The sequence below is a fragment of the Simochromis diagramma genome, unplaced genomic scaffold, assembly GCF_900408965.1.
Source record: "Simochromis diagramma unplaced genomic scaffold, fSimDia1.1 OVJJ01000320.1, whole genome shotgun sequence".
NCBI lineage: Eukaryota > Metazoa > Chordata > Actinopteri > Cichliformes > Cichlidae > Simochromis > Simochromis diagramma.
The window spans coordinates 5,530,529-5,555,681 of NW_024386773.1; the positions used below are offsets into that span (position 1 = coordinate 5,530,529).

Sequence of the window (25,153 nt, forward strand, 5' to 3'; positions counted from 1 at the left end):
TCAGTTTTCAACCAATAAATCATTAAGCTGACCTCAAAGACTTTGGTGGATGTTAAGCCAAATTTAAATGTATTATTAAGGTGACCCCACTCTAATACTCCTACAAAGTTTACAATCAGAATGAACACACACACACTACCAGAAAAGTAACCTCCTTATCAGAAGATAAAAAGACAAACTAAACAAGTAGCTGTCTTGGTGGAGGTAAAAATAATTTCTGATGCTTAATTTCAAATTGTATGTCAAATAAATGTATTCATTGCTAATGCACTGCTTAACACTGAAATGCATTTTAAATTTGAAAACCTTTTCTGAGATACATGCAGGTACTACTGATGAATCACACGATTTACAGTGTTTTTCCATTTCTTATCCTCTATTTCACGTGTAATGTTGTCAGAAACAACACTGGCGTCTTTACAGTCCTTGAGCCCATCTGTCCAACCCTCTGACCAATCACAGTGGAACAGGCGGGACATGGGAGTACAGCCAACAGGGAGCGGCTTGTCAATGTGCGTAAAGAAAGTGAAGTTGGGCAAAATTAGCAAGAATAAAAACTGAAGAAAGCTACAAATAAAAGCATGTAACTCAACTTTTTTTTTTTTTTTTTTGCTTTAGGAAAACTTTATAAAACAAAGAGAGTATATTTGAAGACCAGAATACTTCTCTATTCCACAGGCATCGTCTTACTCTCTAATACTGTGTTAAACACTGGTCAAAAACTCCACTGCCCACTCTTTCAGACATCTCCATACCACCACAGATATGGTTACTTGGATCAACTGTTGTCATCCTCTTCCTCCTTTACTAATCCTCTGTACTTCCTTATTCACCAACTGTCCTCCATCCGTCCTCCTTTATCTGTCATTTTGTCATTTTCTTCATTCATCAGTTCCTCGGTCATTATTGCGTTTGACTCTTTTCAGGAGTTTTATTTTGAAGTCAGACCGGAAGTGGTAATGTGGGCGGTGACAAAGTCGCCGGGGCCGGGCAGCAGCAAGGGTAGTCCGTCAGTTGTGTTGTAGTCTCCTTAAATTACTGCTTGCAGTCAGTAGTGGATCTACAGTTCTTGTATGTTGCCGTGTCGTTGTGTGTCACTTTCTGGCCGTTGACGGGAGCGCACTTGCTGGTCTCTGGTGTAATGGAACTGGACAAAATGGACGAAAACGACTGGAAGTACCACGGAGAAGGAAACAAGAGCCTGGTGGTCTCACACGTACAGGTGAGTCAGCTAGCACAACACTAGACTAGCTTCAGGTTCTACTAAAGCCTTTTCGCCTCGTGCTTTTCGTGGGCAAAATGTGCCTCGGGTCGGGATTGTTTCTACCAGAAAGTTTGTTTGGAGAAAAACGATAAGGGCAGGCGAAATGTCACCTTGTAGGATTTTGTTTATTTTCGGTACATCGTTAGCCTGTGTTTGCTAGCTGAGCCGGCTTGCTAGCTAGCACCAGCTAGTTGTTGAGGCAGTCAGTGAAAAACTGTCAAACAGCAGCGAGGCTAATGCTTACAAACTACGTATAGAAGAATGCCCGGACACAGTGTGTGGTTGACTGATTGGCGATTGTAGTTAAAATGTAAAATCCTCGGGGTGCTCGGGAGCTAATTTAGCCGTTAGCATCTCTCCCATCTTTCTTTCCAGCAGCTGGAAGGAGAGATACGCAGAGAAGAGAGATACTTTTCTGGATTGCTGCCCGACGCAGTGTCTGCTCAGGTCACTTCCACACAGGTTAATCCGTCCTTACTCACCTGGACAGAGTGGAGCGTTCACTGACGTGCCTTCACCCCCCTCCCCGGGGAAGTCTCCTTGAAGGCACTGACCTGATCGTGTTGCCGTTGAGCAATCTGTGAAATCTTGTAAGCATGAATCAGATCGAGGATGTTGTAACCTCCTAGACAAAACATTTACATTGAAGGATTCCTAATAAAACCGCTGGCACTTGTTGTTCAGGTTTTTGTTTTGCAAATTTAGGGTTGGGTAGGATCGACTGTACATTATATTAGCTAAACGGGCAATCAACTTTGACAGGAGGCCACTGGGCTCAAGTAACTTTGCTATTCACCCTGCAAAAAATGTATTGAAATTATATACGCATAATACAGTTAATAAAAACATAAATAATAAAAGCAGACAAGAGAAACATTTTCTCCAGGTGCAGAATTAGATCAATGAACTCACAACATACTAGAGCAGACTGTGAGCACACCGTATCCTCAACACTTTTCCATTTGTTTTGCAACTTTTTAGCTTTAAACTAGCTGCAGAAACTATTTTCAGCTTCAAAGAGACATGAGAACTTCCCAAAGTCCTCCTCAGTCATGCTGTGTGGCATGATGGCTCCAGAAGCACTAAACGACTGCAAACATAATACAGTGTGAGCTCAGTTTAATTATTAACTTATTGGGGGTATGGGTGTTTAAGTTATTCAGTACCAGAGTATATAAATTAATGTTAAATTTGGTATAGTAAATTAGCTGATAAATGTGTTGGCACAGACAGCTGAGGGGGCACAGTGAGTTTATTGCCCCAGACCCCTGAGGCCTGTGTGTAATGCCTAAGCTGGCGCTGGGTGCTCCACCTTATGAAATCCAGTGACTTTTCCCCCACCATTACAGATTCTTTAAACTCAATGAAGAAATTAAAAGTTCTAAACTGAAGCTTTGTTTGGCACTTCGGATGTAAAACAAGCAAAACGTTCAAGTGAACATTTTGTGGCATTTAACCAGAAGTATTAATTTGAATATCTGTAGATGTTATCGTAGTTCTGATGATTTTCCTTTGGTGTAAATTAGATGTATAGTAGATCATTATTAGATGTATAGAAATAAATATGCAATATTTCTCTGACATGTCTTTTAATTTAAAGAGGGAAATGCTGGTTTTATTCTCAATTTTTAGATATTACCTTTGATTTCTGTTTATACCCCATTTTACCAGAGATGTTGGTTGAAACAGGTTGGGTACAGTGGTTGTTGTCTCATAGCATTAAGTTTCCTGGTTTGAATCTCCAGGGCAGCTGGGGCCTTTGCATGTTTTCATTTTCATGTACCGGTATGTTTCCTCTTCTCGGTCTAGTTCCTCCTACAATCCAAAGATATGCTTGTGTTTGTTGCCTCTCGCCCTGTGACAGCTGGGATGGGCTTCAGCCCTCCTGTGACCCTCTGTTGGATAAGCATTAAGTAATAGGATGGATGTGGGCTCAAACAAATTTGAAAGATAAATCTAAATTAGAGATGTTCACCGCATAAATATGCTTTCCACATGATGAGTTTTGCATTCCTACAGTCAAGTGTCACCAAATGGTAATTCCACAGAGAGTTGCTTAAAGAGAAATAGCAATAGACAGAAATGAGTCATATTAGGGCTGTGCGATATGACCAAAATCTCATATCCCAATATAAGAATTCTATCGTCCTGATAACGATATAAATCACAAAAATGTAACATTTTCTGTAAATTCTGTGAATCTCGGGCAGCTCGTCTTGCGGGAAGTGTTTCCAGCTGCGCTTCATGTAGCTGGACTCCAGTGTTTTAACCGATGCATGAAACTATACATTTTTAGACATAAGTTGTAACGGCCGCCGTTTTCTTTGTGAGTATTTATTAGGCGTGCTGCGGGGAAAAGCCTGTTCTAACGTTTGAGTCTAAGGTTTATTTTTTTTTAGCACCTGGCAGCTCTTTTTTTTTTTTTTTTTTTTTTTTTTTTTTAATTCTCATCCGTAAATAATCTGCTCTTTCACGTGATTCCGTTTATTTTGAAAAGTCTCAACAGGATCTTGAGCTTTATTGTGAAAGCTTTATGTGGAACATAAACAAACAAACACGCGATGGTGTTGTTGCTAACCACAACGCATAAAAACAGGTGCTTGTCCCTCCATAGTGTGGTTATATAAAATATAAGAGAAAGAGAGAACTTTAAGAAATTAATATAGCCACTGCAGTGACCATCAAAACCATGAAAAAATATTGCCCTTAAACAGTTTATTTTGCGACACCACGAAACAAACCATAGCTTAAAATGAAACGATAGATGTTTTTATATCGCCATCCGATATATATCGTTATATCGAACAGCCCTAAGTCATATGGATAAAATCTGAGAAATATTTTTTAAACTTTTACACCAAAACCAGATGAAGGTGCCTGTTTTTGGTTGATCCAGGAATTTAAATACTTGGCAGATCAAAGAAGTTAAACAATATATATCCATCATGTAATATTTTAATACTTGGGCTCTGCTAGAGCAGTTTTGCATGATTCACAGTTTAAAACGGTCCTTATTTTATCTTCAGTGGGGGCCTTGGCGCAGACTCTCAGTTCATGCACTGTCTCAAAATAGTTGTTTTAGCTCCTCTCCCTTTACTCTTATTGGCTACCCCACACAAACAGAAGGGTGGAGAAACAGGATGGTGGGGCTTCTGTGCTCACAGCTAGAGCTCTGTGCCTGACATGACCGTATAATGGATAACAGTTATTATTCACAGCTTTTTGTGCACTTTTATCTACATAGACCTTGTTATTTTGAACTGTGGCATCTATCGATCTATCTATCTATCGATCGTCACATCATTTTTATGTTGAATACTCAAATATATTGCCATGATGAGTGAAAAGTTGTTATATTTTTCAAAGAAGATAAGAAAAAAAACAAAACAAAATGGTAAAACATTAGCTGGTTGTAATTTTTAAAATTGGTCTGTGGCATAGTGGTTAACAGATTCACCTAATATGCAAAAACCCTTTTCTTCATGACCTGGAGGACACACAAACCTAGCCTTAGCGAGCCACAAGCTAGTCCACTCCTAGTGCCGTTCCTGAGCTCGGAAAAATGAGAAGGTTATATAAGAAGTGCATCTGGTATAAAATCTGTGCTAGCTCATCTGCTGTAGCGAACCTTTGGGAAATAAGATTTTACAATTTGCATATCCCAAACTACCATCAGTCAGTCCCAGTCATTAATTAGATTACAGTGATGATAATAACAAAAAAGATTGTTGCCTGTAGTGGCACAGATGTATATCTCAAGAGTTTTCATCATGCTCTTTTCTTGCATGATGGCCCGCCATTGAGCATGAGTGAGTAAAATGTACTTAGGCAGGAATGACACAGCATACCCGTTTGCTTATATTGGTAAGAGGCAGACACACTTTGGATTTGCCTGAACTTCTGCAAAGAGTATTAAGTGATCTGAATTATAAACCTCACAGACACAGGACTCCTAGTTTCTGTAATGACAGTATGGGACCAGACAAAACCAGCTGGATTTGTTCTTGGCATTTTCAGTCATGTGGACAAGTTTTAACAGGACTGAAAAACTAAGCATACCCTTACTGCTTAGAAGAAGCCATGTGCTGAAGATAAATGAATCAATTACATATGACCATATCTTTAAAAATAAATAAATAAATAAAATGTCAAGGTGCTGCAGACCCAGTCAAAGTTTGGACCAAACCTGACTGAAGTGGAAAACTACTTAACTCAAAATAAAAGCAGAAATCTACGTAGTTTTAGTCTTTTTTTTAAATTTCTTTTAGTCTGTTAAAATCACAGCTTGCCTGGTGAGGCTGTGATGGACATTGACGTATGGAGTTTTGATCTATAAGACTGTGAGGGAACTGCTGTTGTTCAGTATTATTGTCAAGCTGTGCTGATGTTTACCTCAACTAACACACAAACTGATAAAAAGTAAACTGAAAGGAGGAAACCCACTCTGGAAACCACTCTGGAAACTAACTAGAACTAAACTGAAAACAAGAAGTCAAATGAAATATAAAAAATTAAAGTAATCTGTAATAGGACGTGCTTTTCATGAGTTTTTGAGATAAAATTTTTTTGTGTGTGTGTCGGGAATGCGTCATTGTTGGAACTAAGAAAACTGAACTGAAAAGGGCCCATGTAAATCAGTGATAGTGAATTAATAATGAAGTGTGCATATGTGTAAATGGTAAATGGCCTGTATTTATATAGCGCTTTACTAGTCCCCAAGCGCTTTACACATTCAGTCATCCACCCCTTCACACTGACAGAGGCGAGGCTGCCGAACACTGACCACCACCAGTAGGCAATGGGTGAAGTGTCTTGCCCAAGGACACAACGACCGAGAATGTCCAAGCCGGGGTTCGAACCGGCAACCTTCCGATTACAAGGCGAACTCCTAACTCTTGAGCCACGATTGCCCCCTGTCCTTTGACTGTGGTGTAAGCGCCCCAATGATCCACACATCCAAGTCCTGCTCCCCTCTAAATATAATTCTGTTTTATTTAACTCTCTAAAAATGGAAAATGGGCCCAAAATCACTACATCTAAGTAAGGGTGGGAAATTTCTCTCCGCTAACACAACTGAGTAAATTAAGTTATGATCGTTTCACAAACTGTTCTGGGACTGTGTTTGGAAAACAAAGAGCTCAGACTTATTAGCGTGGCTTCAAAGGAGTTAGATAAAAGAAGCAGCCTTTACATAGAATAGAATAGAATAGAATTCAACTTTATTGTCATTGCACATGCACAGGTACAGGGCAACGAAATGCAGTTTGCATCCATCCAGAAGTGCTTTAGTGATATAGATATATTACAATATATATTAGCAATAATATAGATATGTGAGTATATTACAGAAATGGGTCTATTATGGAATGTTATAATGTACACGGTATGAAGTATGTTGTGAATATTCTATAACTATAAGTATGTACAGGCTGTAGTGAGTACAAGCTATGAACAGGATATGAACAGGATATAAATATGAAAAACTATACAGAATATGAAATAAGTAACTTTACAGAATCTGAGATATACAGCTATACAGAAATGGGAACTATGCAAGTTGTAAACAGTTGTAGGATTAAAGATTATCGAATGTACAGAATGATTATTTACACAGAGCTATACAGTAGTGCAGTTAAGATAAGTGAGGGTGTAGATAGTTTCTACAGAGGCTATATAAAGTGCTGGTGGTTGTGAGTGGTGGTTCAGTCCATGTTATTATTGTGTGTTTGAGGGTACAGTTTCCTGTTGTATGTTCATCCTGAGTTTAACCAGTTCAGGAGCAGTTAGGAGCTGACGTGTGGGGAAGAAGCTGTTGTGGTCTTATGGTTGCAAAGCTACATTTTTAAGTTCTAACGATGTTTTTTTTACACGTGAACTACGAGGCCAGTTGCTTTTATTAATTTCTTTCCCACGTGTAGCACACAGCAGGTGCATTTGCACTACTGAAAAGGCTCTATGTGGTTTAAGCGCTGGTAACGTGTGGGTAGAGTGTGCAGGGAGTGAACATGTGGGTGTCGTGGGCAATTTCTAGAAAAAGTTCAGGGCGGTGTTACAACGTGTGAAAAGTCTTAATAACATTGCATCTGTGGACATTTAACTTAAAAAAAAAAAATTTGACCCTGGTTATTGAATTACTTCATTAAAAATATAATATTTAATTAATAATAAACAATAAATGTTGATTATTTTATATATTGTTTTTATTATTATTTAGTTTGTACAACATTCACAGTGCAGTAAAATGCATTGTCTGCTCTGTAACTTTTTTTTGTGAGCATGTTGACGATCAGAACTAAAGTCTCTGTGTTTTCTGTCAGAGACAGAAAGGCGTGTGAATGGGCTTCACTGACTGAGTGTTTGAATGTTTTTGTGCACAGTAACACAAGTCTGAACTTGCACTCCGATGCAGATATTTGGATGCCTACTGCAGTCTTTAGCATTAATTATACCACTCGTGTGTTTTGTTCCCAAACACACTCTGGACTTGATGTTCTTAAGGACTCTTGTGACTTGCACTGACTGGGTTCAGTATTTCAGATGTGTGTCCAGATGTGTCCTTTTTTTTTTTTTGTCTTCTTTCCAAAAATGAGCTTAATTGATGCTTTTGATGTCTTTTGCAGCATCCCAGAGTTCTGCGCCTACTCAAGTATCCAGCAGAGGACTCTGAAAACCCTCCACAGGTAATGAGTCTGTTCGCTGAAGGGTTGGAGGGCCTGAGCCTACACTTTTGAGAGCCAGAGAAACATGCATACTGTTGAGTTTATTTCCTTCCCCTTGCATTAAGAGAAAGAATGTAGGCTATACCTTTCACCGAGCTTCCATTGCATACAGTGAGGGATTTATTTAGTCTCTAACTATTGAACATAAGTGCATTTATGTTAGTGCAACAGCTAAAATGTTGTTAAATCCTAACAATCTACTGGTTCTTGACTTTATGCATGCCCTTTAAAGCTGTACTAACTTGTTCAGTCTGGTTTGTATGTGTAAAATGTCTCATCAGCATCTCCTTGAGTCTTCGTCATGTCTTCTTTGCAACAGTGTCATCTTTCACTGACGAGTGCAAACACCAAGTGGAAAATAGTTGGAGACAAACAAGCGTCTCTGCAAACACTGTCGCATGAATCTCCAGTGTAATGTCAAACTAGCAGACAGAAATACCCCCCTTCCCCTCCCACCATTGAGTTGATGATGGATCAGTGCAGCCATTTCTGGGGAAATCAATATATTAAAAAAGTTGGCATGGATCACAATCTACTGCTGATAATTCTGACCTTTGTTAATTCCTGAAACTGATTTGAGGGAGGGCAATGGATGAAATTTGGGTCTGTTGTCTTCAGTTTAAGGAGTTCAGCACTGATTGGCACACTGGTGTAAGCACTTAGTATGTTATATCTGCTGTCAGAGAACTTACAACCTGAAGCAATGAAAACAGTTTACTGTTATCAACACGGCTTTTTGCACATCGGGCTTAACTTGACTCAGCTCTACTTAAACCTCATGCGGTGAACAGTTCACCTCAAGTTGGTTTTTTTTTTTGGTTTTTTTTTTTAAGTAGAAATAGTATTTCACATTTTCTGCTTTTCTTGGGGTTCTTGTCTGAAAAATATCAAACTAACCAGTGTCTGGTTTTTTTTTTTTTTTTTTAATTATTATTATTTTTTTATGTCAGCTCACGAAGCTAATCATGAGCTGACAGCTGATGGACAGAGTAAATGAGGCTGTTCGCACCTGTTGGCTGACTGAAGTCTGCCTCACAGCCTTCATTTACATGGAGATTGTAGTTGTTTACATCTTTGTCAGATTAAAGATTCAAATGCAAACCAAAGTGTGGCCCCGCACCCACGCCCAAAATTCAAATTTATTTCATTCCATCAGATAGAATGTCAGGACTGACTGTTTCCAACGTCTAAGTCATGAGTCATACCACAGACTTTAAATAGGGTTCAAAAAGTAAAATAAATGGTACAAGCAGCTTAAGCTTGCATTCCTTTAACTCATATGTCAGCTTTAAGTCTTGTTAATAAACAGAATGGTGTTCATCTTTTAAGGTGCTACCATATGAGCGTGCCCTGTCACAGTTAGATCCACCCCTTGCTCACCACAACCTGGATAACACTTCCCGATTTACCACAGTTCTGAAAAACTAGTTCATGCATTTATTTTTTTAGTATGGTGGGTTTCTGCTAACTGAACCATTTAGCTTTTAGGAAAAAAAAACTGTATGAAAACATGTAGGTATATGGGTGTTAAAATCCCAGAGATTCCAGTACTGGTTGGTGGAGTTCAGGTTTCACATTACTGCTGGTTCTGGAGTTAATTTATTTTTCTTTTTTTAATCACAGACTTGGTTTATTTTAGAAACTTCCTCTTTCATATGCATGAGCTCAAAGCTGATTAACCAGCTGGTAATTTAACAAAATTTCTTTTCTTTTAAATCTTGCATCCTGTTCCTGTTGTCAGATGATTTTTCTGCACAGACTTCTCCATTTCATGCTGCACCTTCAGTCAGTGTTTATCATGGGTGTGGCTGGTTTTGTAGAGAGTTCTACCTTTAATCCTCTCTACAAAGCTCACACTTCCCAGCTGTTTGTGTAAGTTGGAGGAAAATACATCACTGAACAGCAGCACATCTGTTTGACTAACAGATTCATTATAATCATATCTGATTCCGTGACACTCGGGAAGCGATTAAATATCTCTCCTTTGCTGTTAAAATTTGGCTTTAACTAACATGATATTACCTGCTGGTTTGTGTGTGTGTGTGTGTGTGTGTTTACCTGCCTGTCTTTGTGTGTGTTTGTCCCCCAGACAGCAGAGCAGGCTTACAGGCAGATCCAGAACATTGTTGACTTTAGCTCCAACGTGATGAGCAGCCTGCTTGGGGAGAAGTTTATCCACAGCGGGGTAAGATGGGGTCGAGTCTTTTACTTTCAGGAACACTGGACTGATTTAGCTTTGCATCACTGACGATGGCGAAGGACCTGGATCACAGAGGGTTTCAGGATCAGTGGATGTCCTCGTTAAAATATGTTGCCTTTTTCCTTTTACTTGTTGTAATAAACTTTAGAGGAGAACATCCAGTATGGCTGTGCTGCCGCTTGTCTTCATCTGCTGGCTCAATGTTAGAGCATCCCCTCGGTGATCCAGGCCCTTGTGATTCATTATATATATCCTATAAGTTATAGCACTGGTTTGCTTGCCCGTGTTTGTAAATTGGAGTGTGTTAATGAAAATGTGAATGCATTGTTATTCCTGAACGACTCTTTGAAAATCACGACCATCCCTAGACCCGTGTCAGGTGCTCTACCAGAATTATTTATCTTGAGATGTTTGGAGTGTGCTGCGGGTGTCAGGTGATATGTTGTAGTGATTACCATTTTACACTTGTGGAGACATTACTAATTAATGAGACTTGATCCATCTTTTGTTCAGAAGAGAGACCAAAGCACGGCTCGCATCTGTGATTGTGAAGTCACTTTAGCCGTTCATGAGAGCGGCAATTTCAGTTATTAGTGGCCTTTAATACTTCCTAAATATAAAGTAATGCAACACTGTAAAGAAGTAGATGTCTCATTTATAGCAATGACATATCTTTGCTAAAGCAACTGTGACTCCTAAAGACAAGACTATCAGAACATTCAGAAATCATGAGATAACAATTTTCCAAACAGAAACGATGCCTAAGGTTGCTTTATTTATTTTTAAGTGGACTGTTTCTCCCGTTTGATCTATTCTGAGCTGCATCATAAATCAGATATTCCAAAAAACAATGAGTCACAGTGTTGAGGTCTGGAGGGCTTATACCACATGAGCATCATTCCCCGGTCAGATGATGCTTAACTTTACATGTAAAAGCGGAATTTGTCCTTCTTACATTTATAGTAGTGTGCAAATTCATGCCGTTCCTCACATGTGATGGTTATTAAAACATGTTAAAGCAGTGTTTTGTATGATTCTTCGGTTGTGTATTATAGGAAGGATTTTTATTAGGGTGTTTATGTAAATGTTCGACATTGACTTTGTGACACCAGCCTGCTCTGCATGCTATCGCTTCCATGATGAACTTAAGATAAGCACGCTGCCTGGAGTTAGCGGTGCTTTACATAGATGTCGCAGCAGCTTAACAGATGCTTTATTTTCCATACAGGAAGTGGTTAAACTGCCTCTCGAGTTTGTGCGACAGTTATCAATCAAAGTCCAACATCAACGTCCAGGTGAGACTGAAATGTTTATCGCTTGTTTCGACTTGTGGTAGTTCTGTAACGGCAGAATGAGCTGCAGTCAGATTAAACAAACGCTCTGTCTTTCTGTGTGCGTCAGTGTGGCGCTGTGATAAGGTGATGGACATCTACAGTGGGTGTGCGCTCTGTCTGCCCAACCTGACGTCTCCAGCCCTCCACCAGCCGACACACACTCCCCCACTCTGCATCGAGATCAAGGTAAACACACACACACTTGTGGTAGTCTAAGCCAACTTTGTCCCTTTGTACATGGTCAGGGGTTTTCCTTCAAACAATAAAGGTCACACATCAAAGACTTTTTGTCCTTTACTGCAAAAGAAAATCCTGGATTGTTATTGAAACTTGTATTGAACATTTTTTTTTTTTTAGATATTTTGTTTATTACATGTCCAGGAATAACAGGGCAACACACAGACTTTTGTTAAGTAACTCACATTCATTGTTGTAACTAATGCCCCTCCAGATATTTCTTCCTGAAAATAATAAAGTTAATTAGATTTGGCTTGTTGCTAATTTCAGTTGAAGCTCAGTAATAAAAGTGATGTTCAGCCATAGAGATAGAAATCTCGTGGCCAGGACCTACACCATTGTCACACACACAGTGATCGGACTAAAGTCACATGAGGGTGAGTATGAGTGTGTGTGTCTCTCACTCAGCTGATGTTTTGTGTTTTCAGCCTAAATGTGGTTTCCTGCCATCCCCCAAACATGTCAGCAAAGACATCAAGACCAAAGTGTGTCGCTACTGCATGCACCAACACTACAAGGTAAGTACAAAGACACAGCACAGCTACAGAACAGCATGATGGGAAATCAGGCATATTTTAATGGATGTTTATGGGCTGAAATCAGAAGTACAAGAATCTAATGCCCTCTTTACTAAACATTACCATGTTTTTTTCCACCTCAGCCTGTCGTTCTTTATTACAGCCCACGAGGCTCTTCACTCCATAATGAGTCAGTGTTGTAGACTCAGGACTTTTCCTCCCATCATGCAAACACAATGAAATTGCAGCTATGCTAACCTCATAATGGGTGTGACACTGAAAAACATTTAAAATGATAAGACATTTTAAAATACTGGAGGATAATTGTTATAAAAGAATAACTAATGAGGGTGCAAGTGCATCAGCAGCCGTACACTATTGCACAGAAAGTGTCAAACAACAGCACAAACTATAACATGTATGTGTGTTGCATATAAAAGTGCACATATGGTTGTAGCTGCTGGTACAGGCGACTCTGGGTTTGTAAAACAGAAAATGTTGTGTTGCTGTTATTTCTCCTCTCTGTCTCTGGTTCAGACAGCATTAAATTCAAATCCCTAAAAAACTTACTGACTGCACAAAGTTGGATGTCCTATTTCCTTAAATGAAAACCAGTATTCAGTTTAAAAAAAAAAACTAAAGTGGGCTGGATCTGTGTGAGTATCAGGTTAGCTCAGCCTGAGTTTAGGTGAAGTCAGGGAGTCAGGAAATAAAACAAAAACATACTGCACCCTGAGTTATTGTTTAAAATAATTGTGATCATTGCCAAAATCGATCAGCTCTATGAGATGATTGTATGTATAAGTAATTCCTGTGAGCTGAACGCTCAGGTAGCTCATCCTAAAAAGGTAAACCTGCCTGAGCAGGTTTTTTTGTGTTCAGTTAACTTGTTCATGTCATGTTTTGTCAAACTTCCCGTTGGATAAGTGAAGCTTTGATGCCTTCAGAACAGTGTGTGTAGTATTTTCATGTGTGTGCGTGGCTCCACTTATAAATAAAGCGACTGTGTGCAGATCCTCAAACGACCTTTTTCATCCATCTGATTTGTGTCTGTAGCTGCAGTGAAGTAATCAGCTGAAGGCAGTAACTTGTTTAAAAAAAAACAAAAAAACACTGAAAATGTGAGCCTTTGTTAGATGATCACATGATCAAACAGAGGGAGTAAAGAATGAAAGCTGCTCCAAATAAAGGTCTGTTATCTTCTGCTGTTCAGATGCACAAAAGCCCTGATTGATCGTGGCCTGGATGGGCACACCTAAAGTCTAATGCTTGTTTTGAGCTCGAGCTGGGGAAGAGGATTGCAGATGGTGCTTGTTGTCGATGGAGGAAGTGTACAGAATATCCTGTCCAAACAGTCTGTGGGTCACTGTTACTTGTGCTGCTGTCGGTCTGTCAGGCAACTGCAGAGAAGACAAAGTTATAACCTACGAAGTGCTGAAGTGAAACGGAGTGTTTTAAAAATGGACCGTGTCTACTGCAGCCACAGTCGGCCACACGTGTCTCCGCTCTGAAGAGGTCAAAACTCCAGCAGCACCTGTATTTGCAGCTCACAAGCTGAAATGCGTCACTCAGCCGTTAAAGGTTTTCTGCATCCTCTGAAGTGCTGCTGGAGGTTTTCACCTGATCAGTTTATTTTCCCCCCTGTGCATTTTTGAAGTGGGTCACGTTGTGCAAGAAACCTCTGTTCTGTTTCAGCATAGAGTGATAAAGGTAGCACACACTGAGGTCTACAGATACTGAGAAAAGCAAGTTTTAAAATAGATTTTTAGTTTTCTTAGAATTAAAATGCGAGCTCACTTTGAAGTATAGAGTAACTCGGTCCTTTTAAGCTCTATAAAACTGTTCAGTTTTCTCTTTGGGGTCAGTTATTGATTATGAAGATTTCAGTCCTGTTTCTCACTTGTGACTAATGATTTTGTATTCTGTTCTTTGTTTGGCGGTCAATCAGTCTGTTGTTCACTTACAAAGGCCTGTTATTCCAAGCTACCCCATATCACTTTCAAAGTGTTACTACTGAAGCACATGGATACAGGAAGTGCCATGAGGTGCTGGGGAACGGGTTTCTGGTAGTCTACATCTTTCTAAAAGGCAAACAATAGAAATTAAGTCCGTCCCTCCTCTCAGTGGTTACCAGCAGCCAGCAAGATACTGAAGAAAACAGATGATCGCTGAATGTTGCCACTCAGCACTGACATGATGTATTCATGCTCTTTTACTTTTGTACGACCCGTCACCGTCTTTGTAACGGTTAACTGCTTCCTTTTACCTCCGGTCTACAAGACGAGAAGGAATTTTATCTATCCCAGGTCCCATCCTCTCTCCCAAAGTTGGGCCTTTCTGGATCATTAGATTCTTGAAAAGAGTCTCTGCTCTAAATTGCTAAATGGCGAGAGGCCTGTTTTTAAAGCAGGGGTGTCAATCACGCCGTCTTAGAAGAGAAACGGAACCGGCAGAACAAAGAACGGTGGCAGTTCATATTGCACACTTCAGAACAAATTTACAAAGACCACCATTAAAGAGCATCCTTCAAATGACAAAACAGCAAAAAAAAAACAAAAACGAGAACAAAACCGCTCACTAACTTTTAAAACGCATGTTAATAAAAATCTGAAGGTTGATCTCATCAAAAGTTTAGGACTAGATTTAGTCTAGCCCCATGAAAACCTGCACCTGACAGATGTTTGCTGTTTCTGTGTTGCTTCTCTCTGTTTGACATTTCTCCACTCTTCTGTGTCTGCAGGTGGCCAACGGGAAGTGGAAGAGACGCAGTTTTTACTGTCCACTCGACCTGTTCTCAGGGTGAGACTCTGCGGCGTTTAAGACACAGCTGCCTTGAGTGTCATTTACTATTCAATGCCATTCAATGTTTTCTTCAAACATTGCAGTAACACAAAGTGAAGGAAAAATACTTTGGTTATCTCACAGTTGAAGTGGAATAATGCATTCACTGTGCAGCCAGTCCTGTTTGTGAGGTGTTTGTTGAAGTGTGTTATCTGTGCCGCTCATGTTGTGGTCTGGAGCAGCTGTGTGAAAGGGCGGCTGAATAACACTGTGGCATTCCTGATTGGATGCTCGCGTCCCCACTTTGTTTAATATTCCTGACGTGATGGATGGAAAACATCTGGCCACAGCTACGAAGACTTTATCAGGCCCTTTATCAGAAATTCGTGTGCTATGAAGTGAAGGGTGAACACATGGGCTGATATTTTGATGAGTTGGAATGTGGGCCCGTGACAGCTGATGATGCCGGCTTTGCACGATGATGGCTTTGGATGGAAAATTCTTTGTGTTGCTCTGTTTACTGTGTGATGAAGTGTCTAAACATTAGTCACACACATGGGCCTGACATTTAAGAGTACACGTGGTTTTCCTCTCACATTTTTCTACATCTCTGACCTGACGCCAAATCTGCTGATTTTCCTTAATGTGGGTATGGGAGGGTAAAAAAGCTAAAACCATGGGAGTAACCTCCTAATTTGTTGTGCAGTAAAAAAACAAATAAAGATAAAGAAACTTTAAACTGAATTGCTTGAACAACAAGCAACATTAACAGTAATTGAGTCATTTTTGTGATTAAAATCATCATTACTTGTCAGGGACAAAAAAAAATAATTAATTGTAGTGAAAAAGTTGTAAATAAGGGAGAAGCTGCTTCTTCCCTGAGAGGCCTCCAAACAGGCCGACTTGTTGAATCCTTTTCTACTTGTGCAGTCGTGAACTTCAACATTTAGCGTGCTAAGTGAGGCCTGTGGAGTCTGAGATTAGCTCTCGGGTGTTCTGCACACTCTGACCTTACGGTGACTTTGCTGGGATATCCACTCCTGGAAGATTGTGGATTGTAACAGGAGCCTGAATGCTCCAGACCAGGAAAGTGATGAAACCTCTGCTTTTATGGAGGTGCCCACACTTGCCTCTATCAGGTCGCCTAATAAAGTTGTTGTGCCCCCTCACATGAATTCTGCTCATACACCTAAACTATAAGTTGCACTAATTCATGCAGTTTGTTAATAAGAAACTTAAATGGCCATATTACTGATAAGTTATTGCAGAGTAAGCTCAGTTTACTTACTCGGTTCACAGATGTTTATCGTGGTAACCAGCACCACTGTGCAGGTCAGACTTTGGGAAGTACTCCTAGTGTCTCTTTGAACCTAAAGAGGCCTGTCATCAGGTGAGCGGCTGGTTTTAAAACAAGGTCTTACTCGAAAACAGCAAAAAAAAAGGTCACTGATTCACTTCACAGAAGAAAATGTCTGCTGCTGGAAGACAAATGTTTTTGAACATTTATAACTGTGGCTACACTGCTCTGATTGTTCTGTGTGGGTGTGACTATGGATAACATGAGAGAGCAAGTGTGTTTTTATTAATTAATTAATTAAATGGAATAGTGAACCGACTTGAGCTAACCCAACTCCAACACCTCAGCGTCTTCCTAACATGCAGACGTTTATTTTCCGTACTGCAGATCCAGCTCTTGAGAATAAAGCTTCTATTTCTGTGTTGTTGTTGTTGTTTTGTTTGTTTTAGGAACAGACAGAGAATGCATTTTGCCATCAAACACCTGATAGAAGAACCTCAGAACAACTTCAAAGTATTTAAGGTGAGTTCCGTCACACTCATACATGTTTAACTTGAAGTCTTTGTTTTTATGCGGCCTTGTTTTTACTTCTAGGAATTTCACCTTGGAACTATTTCAACATAAATAATATCCTGTTTTCTAAATATTTATGCTGGCTGTGATGAGCGTGGTTACTCTTTCACTGTGAGAGATCAAAAGGTGAAAGAAACCTGGAGCACATCACTGTGAACGAACAGGAAATGTAAGCTGAGGGCACGCCTCTCTAAGAACAATTGTGTGATGGAGGTGAAGTCATTGGAAAAGGCTCAAAATGCAGTAACAGAAAAAGAGTTTGATCTAATCCAACTTCTAAATGCACCACAAGCATCGCTGGTTAAAACTTTGGCCTCGCGTTTTCATGAACTCATCCTCAAAATGTCTGAAATAAAGAAAACCAGACACTCAGTATCAGGTCTGTGTCATCTGAGGTCACTTAAGCAGCCACAGTAAAGTGTGTGTGTGTGTGTGTGTGTGTGTGTGTGTGTGTGTGTGTGTGTGTGTTTTCAGGGCGGTCAGTGTATTTACAGCAGTAAGGAAGGCAGCGACGAATCGCCGGACATGAACTCTCTGCTGCATCATCTCAGACCTTACTTCCTACACGCAAACAATCGAATGAACTGTCACGTGACCTGCAAAGCAGTCCTGAACGACTTCATTCAGGTAAAAGCACACCTGAATACATCTGCTGCAGTCTTACACTGGGACTATTCATTACATACAGACTAACAGGATAGTATGCAGGAATTCATAAAGTTCAGCATGAACAGAACTGAAACTTTTTACCTTTTAAAGGAGGATTTAATTTAAAAGGTTGTGCTGTTGTGCGTGTGCCTTAAAAAAAAACGAACTTTATTTTTCAGCAGTATGGAGATTTATTGTGTATGAGCATTTTTCTTTTTAATGTACAGTACACACAGTTTATAAATCCCATCCTCGAGATTTTAAAATGCTGACTCCCCCACCCGTTGTCTGCAGGTCCTGGTGAATGCCCTGCTGAGCAGTGGAGGAGGAGATGGCGGTGTGGTGGCGGACAGACAAGCGGAGGGGCGGAGTTTCTGTGAGGCGAGCATCTTCAACAAAGAGAGGATTCGCCATGGTCAGGACCTTTCTTTTCTTTTTGGGTGCAGACGGGTTCACTGATCTTAAGTAGTCCAACATTATCAGCACTAGTTTTTTAGTTTTCATCCACAGAGCTGGAGCAGTCCCACCATTTCAGTGTTAATCACATGCCTGATTTTTATTTTATTTTTTAAATTACTATTTAAATTCTGGTTCTGCTTTGGTTTGCATCTCATTTCTTTCACAAACTTGTGGCCTTGCTAGCAGTGCAGCCTGTTGTATTTTAATTTAGCTACACTCCGAGGATGCAATTTAATACTTTAGTGAGGAAAATTTTCACCAGATCGAGTTTTGTAGTTACTGCAAACAGCTGTCAGCTGCAGTTTGAGTCCTTACAGAAGACTAACTTATAGCAGCTTGGAATTGAAGCCATGTTTTTACTGCCCACTCCTCCTGATCTGCTCCCCAAATCTGCGTAATGTGTGTGTGTGTGTGTGTGTGTGTGTGTGTGTCACATTAGAGTATAAATTATTAATTATTTTTTTTCCAGATTAAAATGTTCAGTTCTTTTCTCGTCTTTTCCTCCTCCATGTTTGTCTCTGCAGGCTGACATTTGCATTAACCAACATTAGCAAATATTCAAAATTAGTCATTTTGATATCAGTTCAGCCCCTACATTACTCATCAAAAGACAAATAACTATTTATCAAAAATAACAAAATTAAATTACTGGCACTTTTAGTATTACAGCTGGTGTAATACGGTGTTACGAGATTGTGCTGTTGTGCAGCTGTGACGGCCTCCTTCAGAAACCTTTGGACTGAAAGCAGTGATTGTTTTCTCGGCACAGACATCTGAATGTGATTATGTAAATGTGCAAAACAGAAAAACCTGACTCATGCTTGTTTTTTTTTTTTTTTTTTTTTTTTTTTTTAATGCTGCGACTTAAAATTTTATAAACCCTGATATTAGACCTGATGAGAACAGACTGTGACCTTCCTCCTCTGAACACGTCTGTGTTTCCAGGTTCTCGGGGTTTACCCACCGACAGTGTTTTGTTCAGGATCCTTCAGACGCAAATGTTGGACACATTGGACATCGAAGGACTTTATCCTCTTTACCGCCAGGTGGAGCAACACCTGCAGGACTTTCCCAAAGAGAGGTAACCCCCCTGTTATTTAAGGAAAATTTAAACTGGGGAAAAATACATTTTGGTTGCCTGGTCTCTTACATCACTTCCTGTTTATGCCAGGACTCGTCTTCAGATAGAAGGACCGTACAACGAAGCGTTCTTGGAGAAGCTGCAGAAATGTCCGGCAGAGGACGACGGCTCTGTGGAATACGCTGTTGCAAAGGTCAGAGCCCTGGAGACGAGTGTTGGTGCACTGTTTGCATCAGTTTCACATTAAAACAACAACAGCCACCAAAATGCTTTACTGAAAATGAAACACAGAAGTAGAAAGGACCAGAGAGCAGAAACGTGATATACAACCTAATCTTGCCAGACTATCAGGCGGAGACGGGACCACTACAAGCTCGAACAGCCACACTTACAGCTGATATACAGTCACGCATGTCTTTGCACGGTGAGAGGAAAACTCAGGCAGATGTATCTGCGACGACTCTGAGCTCAAAGGTGTCTGAAACAAGTCGTTCTGTGTACTCAAGGTGTTGTTTTGACCTTTTGGAAGTAGAAGTTGTCTCAGTAATGTCAGCTTTGCTTCCAAACCTCCTCCTGTGCATGTGCAAAGTGACACTGCATTACAGCTCCATTAATCACTCAGTGCAGAGTACCATCACTATCATTGTCTCTGGCTTCTCCCACCAGAGCACTGCAAAAATGTCATGATAAATGACAGTATGGAAATACACTTACCTACATGTTTGCTGAGTGAAATGAGACGTGCATGCCAACACCACGTTCACTATAGTTTTTCCCCACAGTTTAGTTTTAAATATTCGTTATTGTAATATTGGAGTATGAACTAGACTTTAGAGATAAAATGACCGAAACAAATAATGAATGTAGCAGGCGTGTCCCTGGTTTTAGTCGTTAAGTTTTATAAAGCGTGTCATCACATGAATGTGGTTACTGAAACACGACAGCGATTCAGCTGTGAAGAGTTTTTCCCAGCACAAAACTGGATGCTGGGGATTGAGTTCCTACTTTTGTGTGATTAGTTTCACTTTCATTGAAGACGGTGAATCTGTGTTACCTGACTTAACAAAAGTCCTGCCTACATAACAATATTCTAACAGTTCTACCTGCTGTGTTTCTATTGTAGGTGCACCAGTACCGTGTGGCCATGACAGCCAAGGACTGCTCCATCATGGTCGCCCTGGTGCCCAGCAGTGAGGAGGAAGAGGACAATGAAAGGTGAGAATTCAGCTGTGCAAGTGGAAAAATCTTTTCTGTAGGTGAAACAGTGACGCTTGGATTGAGAGTTTCCTCATCAGTGAGAAAACATGTTAAACATGTGAAAAGATTAAAAAAAACAACAACAAACAGCTGGAGGAAATGTTGTGCATTTGTTGGCACTAGGAATGCATAAAGTGTCTTTTATAAGAATCGCTGATGGCTCTGTTTATTTGAGGGTGTTCATGTGCACAGATTCACATCAGGGTTTAGTTGTAGTACTTAACTATGAATAATAACCAATGACAGCTTTAATTAGACTGTTCATTTAGTAATGAACAAAAAAAGAAAATTGACTCTTGAATGCATCGTTGAGTTTTCGGCACAGAGAGGTCTGGAGTAGGAAGCTCCTTCACAGGTTTGTCCTTTGATTTACAGATGTGAAAATAAAATACTGAGATCAACACTACTGTGTATTAGAGAGTCCAGCAGGTGGCGCCATCAGCTTGTCTTTCTGTTTCTAATCCTCCTCCTCCTTGTCTCCTCCAGTCTTTCCAGTCAGAGGCAGCTCAGGGACTTCAGACCTCCTGCTTTCTCCTATTCAGCCTCCATCCTGGATTTGGATCCGAAGCCGTTTGACAGCATCCCCCGCCAGCTGCGCCTGGACCAGAAAATCGTCACCTGTTATCTGAGGACTGGCGGTGCCTTGCCAAAGGGCCCTGTGAGAGAGAAGGAGGACTGCACGCTGCTCTTCCACCCCATGTGAGCGCCCAGTCTGAGTCCTGAAGAGGAGGATAACTACGGCCCTGATGTCTCTGATGAAGAGGAGACGCAGTGTTGGTGGGATTTTGGCCACCCTCAGCGCAGAGCTGCAGCTCCTCACTGCACTTCTGTTGCTGCTCTGCACGAGGTCACCTCTGAATAACCAGATATTTGAGTGACTTCCAGGTGTTTGTGTTACTGATACAAGAGCATTTGTATCGCCCCCATCGGGAGGTGAATTCGAACATCTGTCATGCTTTATTAGAGCGTCTCCTGCTTTAATAAAGCGTATGGTGACAGTTAAGAATTAACCTCCAGATTGCCGCATGTGGCAGTGCTGCAGAAGGCAGAGAAGAGGGGAAGTGATGGAGAAGCAGGTTGTTGGGCTGATGTCAGTTCATGAACGTGGGCGTGGCTGTCCTCTGATGTTGAGAGAGAGAGAGAGGAGGTGAGGATCTCTGCTTTGCTTTGGTGTAATGTCACTGGTCTGAGGTTTGATTCTGAGCAGGCTTTGCTTCCGTGCTGAAAGAGGTGGCGTGGTGTTTGGTCATAAGCAAAACGCTGCCTCCCTGTTTGTCCCAAACCCCCATTGGTTTAATGTGCTAAATATATGAAAGGTCAAGCCGCAACACAAACCTTTCAAAGTGGATACAAGCAAAAAGCTGTGTTCATGTCACTCTAGAGCCACTTTCATTTTCAAATTGTTATTTGGCTTCATAAAAATGGACTCACAAGAGTATGTGTGCTAATTTTGGTACATGTGTCCTCTTGTGAAAGTTTAACTAGATTTATCAGAGAGGTGATCTCTTGCATTTCTGCCTCCACTCCAGTAAAGTTGTGTTGTTGATGCTCACAGTCGGTCCTTTTATACAGGATAAGAGGAGTAAAACAAAGGTCTGGATGGTACTGTTTGATTAAAAATAATATCGTGTCTGAGAAAATGGAAAAAAGTTAGCAAAACTGATTCAGTCTACAGTCTGATGAGACTGTGTCAGCAACACTGAGCTTCATGATGTACTCAGGTAAAGTGACCCTTTGAGGTACAGCGGGGCCTTTATCAGAGATGAAAGCAGGTTACTGCTGCATTTCACTCATTCTAACATTCAAACTAATTGTTGCTCTGTAGAAATACAGAAACCTCGAACTTCAGCGTCCTCGTAACGTGGACTCAAGACTCTTCTGTCATCGGATGGAGACACTGATGCATGATCATCATGCGTGTGATCATACACACAGCATGTCTTTCATTCACTCTGAGTGCTGCGATTTAACTGAGCTGAAAGCTGAATTTATGAGATGAGTCATTCACTATAGCAATGATGTGATCATAAAGAGAAAGTAAACAATGATTACTTTTCCTTTGCTGAAGCGAGTCTTGCTTCTCAATAATACTTCTGAACACATAGTCATGCATGTGTACAGTCACCAGTCTGTTGCTTTTCCAGCTTTACACCAAAATAAGCTTTAACATGCTAAAAAGAAACTATATTTCTATATCACCACCACCTTTAATTCTGCCATACTCAGTTTCAGGATTCTATGAGTGGCATGTTTCCCTCTTTAAAGTCTGTAGTTTGAGTGAAATTCAGTAAAAATCAAAGACTTGACAAACATTTAAGTCTGTCCACCCAGGAAAGCATGCACTGTGCATTTAATTAGGATATTGATATCATGCCATGCAGGTATTGATCCAATACCTGAGTTCAGTAAAGAGACACTCAGAATCAGTCATTTATCTGTGATAAATAAAATGACATATACATCTATAACTATAGATTTACCGCAGGACCAGGACAGAACCTCATTAATGTAAAGAAAATTTGCTGGCATGAAATACCTTCATGTTGTGAAGTGCAGAGCACTTCCTGTCAATGTCAGCTCTTTGTTTTTGACTAGAAATGCAGCTGGTGTGCAGAAATGTTACCTTAACTTTACTAATAAATAAAATATTATTAGTTTCCATTATAATGAAGTAAACCAGCATCCACAAACTAGTGCCCAGTCATTGAACCCCTGCTGTTAGTGGTGTTTCCAAGGCGTTGCATGTTACTCTGCAGCATAGTCTGCAAATGAAGCTCAGTGTGGCCTCTCGGCTGCACAGAGGGGGTGTTCAGGGTTTCAATGTGAAGCAGGGGAAAGTTGCAAAGGCTGCTGGGTAATAATAATAATTATAATAAAAATTACTCTTCTGACAAGCTGAGCTTCATGCTGCTGCTGCTGCTGGTTTTTGTGCCATAAGTGGCTTCTTGTTGTCTGTGTGTGCATCCATGTGCCTAAATGTTCTGGTAGGACTGGAAGCTGAGGGGGGGGGTGCATGTAAGTAAACTGTTACAGGCTGCGTTCAAGCGGCGGCGATCCATGGACGCAGCCATGAACTCTCAGTACCTCAAACTCCTGAAGAAGCTCGACAGGGTCATGTGACGTTTGAGTAATGATGTGTTCAGGAGCGCTGCAGGTTTTCCAGCAGTGCCAACAGGCTTCAGATAAACTGGTAACACTTGACTTCACTTCCTGCTTCCACTCTCCACCTTCAGATGCCTCCATCAGCCAGTCTGAAAATGAATCACACTAAGAGTCCTCCACACTCCATTCCTCCTCATCGCCTATCAGAAATTCTGTTAAATCCAAACACTAAGCTGGATTCAAAGTCCGGCTCCCTTTGACACACACCTGGATTTTTGGGAGGAGGAGAAGTTGAAGGTTGGAGAGTGGACAGCAGTGAACTGAACCAACCACTGATCGTTTTAAATGTTGCAATGAAGACGCCCCAGGCAGGCAGGGCAGCGGAGCGCGGTGAGATCGAGGAGTGTCCGGACACCTACACATGTATACCTCTTCCATTGATGCAGAGCAAGTTCTGCATCTCCACAGGATCGAGAACTGAATGTCAGGCAGATCTTTCTAGTAGACCTGAGCCGAGTAATTTGGGCTTCCATCTAATGCAGAAGAAAAGATAATCGGGAATAAACTGTTACCCTCTGCATTCATTTTCACTACAAAGTTCTCATTTTTCACTCTTTAGTTCAGCTCGAGTGTGAAGTGGTTGGAGACACTTGGCACCAGTAATAATTCCACTCACATGAAGGTTAAATTAATTGGGATCACAACCGTTGACCAAACTAATCAAGACCCGACTACATGTGCCTGTCTGATGACTTTCTCGCCCCTCTAGCAGCCACTGATGTTTGTTTTAAGATCGAGCTTCAGTGCTGCGTCTGTGAATAAGCGTTAACAGACAGCAGTTTGTCTACAAACTTTCAGCTTTTCATAACTGCCCAATTTTTATTTTTGTTGTAAGATTTAAAGAAGAGAACTAACACTATAACCACTGAACGAGGTTGCATTTATCGATGGCCTCTGTGTGAAGTAAAAATCATACTTTCAACAACCTTCTAACCGTGTCCAGACCGCTTTGTCTCACCCGTGAGCCGCAGCCCTGCTGCTGTCTGAGCGTTGGCCTGCAGAAATATCACAGCACTGTGATACCGACAGACTTGTAATAACTGTGTAAATAGCTGAGAGAAGACAAACTATCAGAAATACAAAAGGTGACACTGCTGTCTGGCATTTTGTATTTAAATTATTTATTTTTGTAGATTTTGACCCGTGAGCTCTGCTGTTACAGTCGTGCTCTTTCTATTGAAATAAAGATTTCTAAGAGACTAAACTCTCGCCGTCCTTCATTTCTGTGACATTAATCTAAAATAGAAAGAAAAAAATATTATATTGGAGGTGTTTCTGTTTTAAGTTTCCTGTGAAAGGCTGACTGCTTGGATGATGGACTCCAGGGCAGCTTCAGGTCCCAGAATCCTCAGCAGGCTCTCAAAGGCCTCAGCAGCACCGCCTACAGCCTGAGAAGGGAACAGCTGGAGAGCTGCAGAAACACAAAGATCACAAAACCAAAACTATGAGCTTAACTGACAGAAATAACTGCAGGATTTGGTAATCAGAGGGAGTAAAGTTAAATATCACAGTGGAAAAAATCAGTTGTCGGATGAATAAAATGAGTTTTGCTTAACCAAACTAAAGTGAAGGATTTACTGCAGTTTTCTGTGTATTTTGAGTGGTGCATAAAATAATTATTTA

At 40.6% G+C, this 25,153-nt stretch overlaps 2 protein-coding genes across 5 annotated transcripts in view; one reads left to right on the plus strand and one right to left on the minus strand.

The window, feature by feature from the left end:
* Positions 1–962: 962 nt before the first annotated feature.
* On the plus strand, positions 963–24,729 carry ippk (inositol 1,3,4,5,6-pentakisphosphate 2-kinase). The gene is made up of 14 exons (XM_040004704.1): positions 963–1,222; positions 7,885–7,944; positions 10,073–10,168; positions 11,412–11,478; positions 11,585–11,703; positions 12,183–12,272; positions 15,013–15,071; positions 16,800–16,872; positions 17,398–17,550; positions 17,866–17,986; positions 18,976–19,111; positions 19,202–19,304; positions 20,235–20,326; positions 20,855–24,729. Exons 1-14 carry the CDS (start codon positions 1,142–1,144, stop codon positions 21,069–21,071), a joined length of 1,467 nt encoding a protein of 488 aa, XP_039860638.1. The 5' UTR covers positions 963–1,141; the 3' UTR covers positions 21,072–24,729.
* The window catches only part of LOC120716976 (centromere protein P), a 142,350-nt gene continuing 141,555 nt past the window's right edge, over positions 24,359–25,153 (minus strand). For all 4 annotated transcript variants that reach the window (XM_040004739.1, XM_040004748.1, XM_040004755.1 and 1 more), the window contains one exon: positions 24,359–24,941. In XM_040004739.1, coding sequence (XP_039860673.1) covers positions 24,811–24,941 — 131 coding nt within the window. In that variant the 3' untranslated portion in view covers positions 24,359–24,810. The remainder of the gene's footprint in view (positions 24,942–25,153) is intronic.

Excerpts from the sequence above, each read along its gene's own strand:
- ippk (XM_040004704.1), top strand. The coding sequence starts at position 1,142 with ATGGAACTGGACAAAATGGACGAAAACGACTGGAAGTACCACGGAGAA. Across the intron at positions 11,479-11,584 it reads AGTCCAACATCAACGTCCAG|TGTGGCGCTGTGATAAGGTG; the intron begins GTGAGACTGAAA and ends TGTGTGCGTCAG. Across the intron at positions 17,551-17,865 it reads TCCTGAACGACTTCATTCAG|GTCCTGGTGAATGCCCTGCT; the intron begins GTAAAAGCACAC and ends CGTTGTCTGCAG.